The sequence below is a fragment of the Mercenaria mercenaria genome, chromosome 6 (genome assembly GCF_021730395.1).
Source record: "Mercenaria mercenaria strain notata chromosome 6, MADL_Memer_1, whole genome shotgun sequence".
NCBI lineage: Eukaryota > Metazoa > Mollusca > Bivalvia > Venerida > Veneridae > Mercenaria > Mercenaria mercenaria.
Genome location: NC_069366.1, coordinates 13,783,551 through 13,791,282, shown reverse-complemented (window position 1 = coordinate 13,791,282; position 7,732 = coordinate 13,783,551). Strand labels below are relative to the sequence as shown.

The 7,732-nt window shown below is 34.5% G+C and overlaps 1 protein-coding gene across 1 annotated transcript; it reads right to left on the bottom strand.

The window, feature by feature from the left end:
• Window positions 1–7,678, bottom strand: LOC128557978 (anamorsin homolog). Its single transcript, XM_053546676.1, has 5 exons — window positions 7,640–7,678; window positions 7,446–7,602; window positions 3,891–4,037; window positions 3,355–3,482; window positions 1–1,708 (listed from the first exon to the last, which is right to left on the bottom strand). The coding sequence occupies exons 1-5, from the start codon at window positions 7,676–7,678 to the stop codon at window positions 1,595–1,597; spliced, it is 585 nt and encodes a 194-aa protein (XP_053402651.1). The 3' UTR covers window positions 1–1,594.
• Between the last annotated feature and the right edge of the window lie 54 nt (window positions 7,679–7,732).

Here is a 7,732-nt window from a genome sequence, read left to right as displayed (position 1 = left end):
TCAGTATTTATAATTTATTTGTTACCACAGTTTTACAAATAATTAGCACACTGATAAAAATAAACATATGTATTTGCAAGACAATAGAAACTAAATAAAAACAGGTTTTTCAACATTTTTATGTCTTTATTTTGAAGACGACAAACTTATAAAAACATACCTTTTCAGTAGGAGGAAAATCATTTTTTTATTTTAATCTAAATATTTAGATGCAAAAAGCTTAAACAGAAGTTTAACTTTTCCTGATTGCAGATTACATGAAAATGCTGGAGCTGCAATTTTGTTTTTCAGGTTCTCATTTTCACTTCTGTTTTTTTTTCTAGCAAACATGTTTTGACATTTGATCACAAGATCAGATTATGCTTTTATACTTCATGACTTTCTGCATTTATTACCGCAAAAATTGGAAATTGCCAATAAAACCATTTGTATGCATTTCTTATTTGCTTTGCTTTGAGAGTAGCTAGTCTAACATGTAAAGTATGAAAAATTAAACCACTTCACACTGGTATACAATAACATTGATGTAATTTATACACAGGACACCATTTTTATCATGAAAATCTGAACACCTAATGATCTTCTGGCAACTACTGTCTCTAAAATGACACGAATTTTGATACTGGGATTCAAAAGTTAACACCTATTTACCTTATCCCAGGCCCACAATGTTTTCCTGGCAAATTGAAAATAGTTCTACACCACGTCTAAGTATAACAGCATATATTTGATTCACACACTAAATGCCATTGTAAATAAGGAAATTACACATTTCATAACATAAACAGTTTCTCTTTAATACTACACCTTCATATCAGAAGTGAAAGTTAGAATATGAATGAAAAGCAATGTTGCTTTTCAGTTAAAAAAAAATTCTATATTCATGAATTCATACTTTGTATTTATTTTTGTGTGTAACGAAGTATTCTAGATCTGAAAATTGCGTCACTTTACAGAAGGAAACTGATAATCACTAGTGACAAGATTGGCTGAAATCTCTGCATGCCATTTACAAAATCTGTCTTGGAAGTTTTTGTCACCAACATTTAACTTGACAGTTCGTTTCCGAAAGGCATGATCCACATAATTCTAGTCACAAATTCAACAAAATAACAGCAATACATAGAAATTTTGATTAATTTAAGAAAATTTTGTTTCAATCAGTTAACTTTATAACATAATATTCATCATAATGTAACTTGTAACAGATATATACAGTCAAACTTCGTTCGCTCAAACTCAATCGGACCTGCAAAATTTTGTTTGAGTGATCAGTAGTTCGAGCAATTGAACAATAAACATCATACAGGGATTTTGCCAGGACCTGATGATGAGTTCGAATTATCAGAGTTCAAGCGAAAAAAGTTTGCAATGAAAAAATAAAGAGACAATTTTTTTCAAACATACACCTGATTTTGATAGTCAAAAGTTTGTGTTTTTTTCCATGAAATTACAAGCTCGCAATTTTACAATTAAAATATGATTGTGACTATGGTGCTGATTGATATTCTCTAATTAAAACAGATGATCTGCCAACACAGATGTTCGCTGTTCCTATCACTCCACTCAATCGCTTCATTACAAAGTCTGTTTGTTATCTATCAGCCTGTAACTGTCTGTTTGACAAGGTGATTTTCTCTCCTGCTTTAAATGCTGGCATACCCAAATATGGACAACTTGAACAACGGAATGCATCTCCCAAGTAACACTGCAAACAGAATGTTAACGTTACAAGCATTTATAAACACCGTAGATTCCATATATATTTACAAGATGGTCAACACTGAAACACTAAATCATTAAAATATTTACACAATTTGCAAACATATTCTTGTTTATTACTTGTGTCTTTTAATGGCTAAAACAAACACTTCAGACACAGCTGGTACACTGAGTACTGATGAAACTCGTACTGCTTAAGGTCAAAGGTGTACTGATAAGCATATATGGCTGAGTAGTTTAAGTTTCTACCCTGCAATCAACCCTTTCTCTTCATAATTCTAAAGCAGCGCTTGTGTCAACTTTACTATTTAAGTTCAAACAATAAATGCATTTGCTAAACATCCACAATTCACAATGGCATATCTTGCACAGAAAATAGTTACAACTAGGTTGTAACAGTACAAATACTGTGCAACATCTACATATGTTTTTTGCAAGTAACTGCTCCACTTTTACATTTTTACCAACAAACCATGACAGTGTGCCAAAAACAAGGATAGCGCAAATTCTAAAAGGTCAAGGACATGCTTAGAGGTCAAGCTGAGAACAGTCCCAGAAACAAAATGTATGAGGCATTGTCATATATGTGACCTGATAATTGTTCACTACTTAATTATCTTTTTTTACATGCTTATACCTGCATAATTACATAATTATTAATTCTTTAAATATTAAAAATAACACCGATGTTGCTCACTGCAGACCTGGAGCGGTCTTCTGCGCATGTCCGAAAGTGATAATCAATCGGAGCGCAGAGCAAAAATATGCAAATTATTGCATGTCCGCAGGCATTTAGTGTATAATATACTGAATAATGGTTGGGATTACCAAGGATTACCATGGTTACAAAATATACACATTAAAGACACTTCTTATTCAAATCCGGTATATACTGGAGTCTTGTTATTTATCACAGGCACTCCAGGTGTTTTTTTAGTCACAAATAACACTAACTCAAGTTCCCTTGACTATCGAGATATTGACATGTGTGCATCACTTCCTTTCTCACCATGCTTAACATTTATATTGAATAAGAAATCAGTTTCACTGGAGTCCAATACATTGTTTAACCCTTATCATGCTGGACATGATAAATTTACCCTTGCACCAGTGCAGATCATGATCAGTCTGCACATCTGTGCTGTCTGATCGTGATCTGACCTGTTCGCCATTCAGTCAGTATCTTTTTGGTATGCACCCCTTTTAACAGTTAATGGTTTTGTCCAAATTGAAAACTGGACAAGTTCATTATAGAAATTTAGCAGGGTAAGGGTTAAGATGTATCAGTGATTTGGACAGACAAACAAATGTCAGACATGTATGCGTTAACCAACGTTTCCTTGACCTGACCTTGTAAAACACACACTCATAATGTTTACCATTTGTGTTTAGTTTCATAGGAATCTCTGTTAATGTTTAAGTAATAGCTAATAACCAAAGACCTTTGCACAGAACTGACTTACAAACTGTTACGGTGTGATTACTACATGCTTTCTGCTGAAGCATAAATATAGTCACATTAACACATAGTTGGTGTGCACAGACAGATTATGTATAAATAATAAAGTGTTGAATAAACAAAAAGTGTAAGACATCTCTGTTTATTGTGAAATGAAAAAACAAAATACTTACACTACCACATGCTGACGTTGCTGTTTTTGGCTTTGACTTAGCTGCCTCAGCATCCAATTCCTCTGCCAGACCACAAGTACAATTTTTGCAGGCTTTTTTCTTCTTGTCTGCACCTGTCCCACAGTCAGCTAAAGTGTGGAAAAGCACACCATTTAACAAGAGCTGTCTGTAACAGCCAATGCCTGTCTATTCAAATTATTGTCCCAGAAGCAGGAATATTACCCTAAATGTTAAAATATCTGTAGAGTTTCAATCCATTATCTGCATTATTTTTAGCAACACTAACTTGTATGCAAAACTTTGACCAGAAGTTTTTAAGCTTAAAAGGGACATAATTTTGCAAAATACAAGTCAGAGTTAAGGGACCTGATGCTATGGCCTAGTTTTATAACCCCCCCCCCCCGCCCTCCAAAAAAACATGTGGATTTCAATTCAATATTTGCATTTGTTTTGGAGATACAGTGGAACCTTCATAATCTGAACCCCTCTAATCCAGGAAATGAATTAAAGTAATAAAGTTGCAGTACGAAGCTAACCTTTCAATGAAGCAGGATCTGGTCTTTTCAAGTCATCTTCATCTAAAAGTTCATCTTCATTAACTAAATCTACATCATCATCGGCCATATCCATAGCTGACAACTTCCACACAGCCGCTGTCTTCTCACTTGACCCAACAGCGCTATCTGCAATGTGTGTGCATTTTGAATATTCTAACATGACCCGATTTATTTCCCTATAAAACAAAGAAGACTGAATCCATGTGTTATTTTGCAATACATGCACTGTTTGTATGTCACAATTATTATGTTCCGATGATGACAAAATTCCTTTGCATCTAAACTCAAAACAATGATTTTATTCAATGACAGCTGTATTATTTCTTAATATAAACTATGACCACTCCCTGTACATGTATATATGCAATATAAAATGCAACAAAAGAATAACATTATATAAGCATAAAAAACAATAACATCCATCGTACATGTAAAAGTCAAGTCCATGCCCCAAATTTATTCCTGTATGGCCACTGTAACACACTAAATGACCAGCAGAAAAATACTGTCCAGCTTTCAAACAGAATGAATGCAGTATTGTAATATCACTGGTATTATAACTGTCTCACTACAAACTTTCTGGCCTATTATACATGCATATTGGGGCATTTTGTCTGGTCTTACTAGAGGGAATCCCAAACAAAACCTAAAATGCACAACTTCCTAAACTGAACATCATTCCTATAAAATTTCATGACACTTTCTTAAACTAGAGCTATCACTAAAGGTGATAAATGTACCCCCTACCCCCACCCCCCGCATGCACTGACAAAGTACATTGCAATTTGATGCACACAAGATTGCATAATTATGTGAACTGTATGTATATAGTATAGTAACAAAAAACAAAGTCCCATAACCCTGCAGAATATTAATCTAAAAGAATGTTACATGTACCATGCACAACTAGGGTTGGTACTGATCATTAAATTGTGTGCAAGGGTTCGGAAGATTAAGCGTGCACACGATTTCATATGCAGACTGTATGTATATAGTATGTTAATAAAAAACAATGTCCCATAACTGTGCATGATTTTTTTCTGAAAGAACCTAACATGCACCATGCACAACTAGGGTTACTACTGATCACTTGAATGAAGTTTCATTAAATTGTGTGCATGGGTTCTGGAGATTAGGCACACACAATATTGCATATCGAGGGCTTCGAGCGAAACTAGTCTTAGTGTATATAGAAATCGAAGCAGATAGACCAGTTTCGCTCTGAGCCCTCGATATGCAGACTCTATGTATATAGTATATAGTATAGTAACAAAAATCAAAGTCTCATAACTCTGCAAATAATTTTTCTGAAAGAACCTAACATGCACCATGCACAACTAATGTTGTTACTGATCACTTGTATGAAGTTTCATTAAATTGTGTCCATGGGTTCAGGAGATTAGGCGGGCACAAGGCGAGATTAGGCGCGCACAAGATTGCATATGCAGTCTCTAAGTATATAGTACTGTAAAAAAAATCTAAGTCCCGTAACTCTGCAAAAATATTTTCTGAAAGAACCTAACATGCCCCATGCACAACTACTGTTGTTGCTGATCACTTGTGTTGTTTCATTAAATTGTGTCAAGGGAATTAGGAGAGATGGTGCGCACAAGATTGTGTCTATATATATAGTATAGTAACAAAAAACGAAGTCCCATAACTCTGCTTTTTTTTTCTGAAAGAATCTAACATGCCCCATGCACAACTACTGTTGTTACTGATCAATTGTGTGAAGTTTCCTTAAATTGTGTCAAGAGGATGAGGAGAGATGGTGCACAAGATTGTGTCTATGGACAGACGGACAGACAGAAAACCTGAAACCAGTACACCCCCCCCCTTACAACTTTGTTGTTCGGGGGGTACAATAATTTAGACATAAGTGCCACAATGTCATGGTAATTTGGGACAGGACAGACAAGGGCAAATTCAAGGGCCCACATACTAAAAGTAAGAGAATTTGAAACTGCAGAAAACAAAAATATTATTAAATTAATTGTAAGGGCCATAACTCCCTTAACAAGAGTTCTCTTATGACAGTGCGCTTGACTATTTGAAGCCCTTCCACCTAATACTACCTCACATACAAAAGCTTTAGCAAAAATTTTGAAAACGGGGCATAATTTTGTTAAAATGTAAGTCAAAGTTATTTTTTCACCCCAAGATGCTTTAATGTGTGGAAAATCTGAAAAGATTTGGTCATGTAATTCATGAGAAACATAATTACATGCACAACTGTCACAAAATTTCTATGTTAAAAAGGGGCATAATTTTGACAAAATAAAAGCTAGAGTTATGTTACTTGCTGCATGAAGTCATCTTATAATGCCAATGACAAGTGTGAATTTTGAAACCATTTGGCCAAGTAGTTTCTGAGAAACATACTTACATGCAAAACTTTAACCTAAAATTCTAAGTTTAAAAGGAGCATAATTTTGACAAAATAAAACCTAGAGTTAACTTATGTTACTTGCCATATGAGGTTATCTCATAATGCCAAAGACATGAGTGAAATTTGAAAGCATTTGGTCTTGTGGTTTCTGAATAAACTGCATACATGCAAAACTTTAACCTTTTGTGATGCTGATGATGTCAGGAAAGAGTATTAATTACAAAAGCTCTATTACCGTAGATACCCATGTATAATGCGCACCCGTGTATAATGCGCACCCCCGATCTTAGCCCAAAATCCTGGGAAAAAATAACATTTTTGGTCAATTTTGAGGTGGATGGAAAACGAAAGTAGAGTTTACATCGACACCGGTAATAAATTTTATCTCTGCGGCGGAGAGCAGCATCGGTCTCGTGGTACTATCGATTTTTGTTTTCTCGAAAATAAAACCAGTAAAATATTGTTATATTTGTTGTTTTACCTTTTTTAATTCACTATTTTGAATAAATAAATAGCAGCTGATTCAGTATTTCGGAATGGTATCTTTCAAAATGACATGATCTTCTCAATTCAAACTAATAACAAAAGGTGTGATAGTCTTTTTGTCACGATCAAACAGCCAGTAATTACCGGCAATTAACATGTCACCTCGTGTCAATTATGTTGTTCACAGTTTGATCTCGGTTAAAGATAATTCTCGATCTTTAATCAGTATCATAATTTTTGTGATTTATAAACATTTCTTTCGTCAAAATACTTCTAAATTTATATGAAATTAATTTTGTTTGAAAGAAAAATAAACAATTCGATCTTTTACGGAACTTAACGGCAATCTTAGATTTTAGCGGAGACAGTAAGCGCGGGGAGTAGTTTCCCTTTACCAAAATGGCGAACATCGGTACCAAACTTGTTTTGAAGTTGGAAAATTGTCTATACCTGTGTATTATGCCCACCCACGATTCGGGGGTGGTCCCGGGGGGTCAAAAAACTGCGCATTATACATGGGTATCTACGGTATTTAAAAAAAAAAAATTGTAAGAATTGGCATCATTAACATCATTTTCAGTAGAATAAAATATTAATGTTTTCCAGTATCATTGGGCTGATATACAGATTACATATTCCATAAACATAACTGTTTTTACCTGTTTTCTTTTTACCAAAGGATATTTTAAGCTGTGATGAAGCCCCTACTTCATAGCTTGGTTTATTTGCTGTAAACTGGACCAAACACACATCATTTGTTTTGTGTTGTTTTACAAGATCTTGCTTGGAATCATCTGACAGAGAAATGACCTTTGGCTGCAAAAACAGTAATACATTATATGCATGGTTTTACAGTATCATTATCAAAGATTACACTACACGAACTGTCCATCAAAACAATGTATTTGAAAACAAGGAATCGGTACAAGAGCTGTCAGTGGACAGC

Bases quoted from the DNA above. Each gene is read 5' to 3' on its own strand.
- LOC128557978 (XM_053546676.1), bottom strand. From the start codon at position 7,678: ATGGACAGTTCGTGTAGTGTAATCTTTGATAATGATACT. The intron at 4,038-7,445 runs GTAAAAACAGTT...CACACATTGCAG, and splicing joins CTTTGGTAAAAAGAAAACAG to ATAGCGCTGTTGGGTCAAGT. The intron at 3,483-3,890 runs GTTAGCTTCGTA...TCCACACTTTAG, and splicing joins AGATCCTGCTTCATTGAAAG to CTGACTGTGGGACAGGTGCA.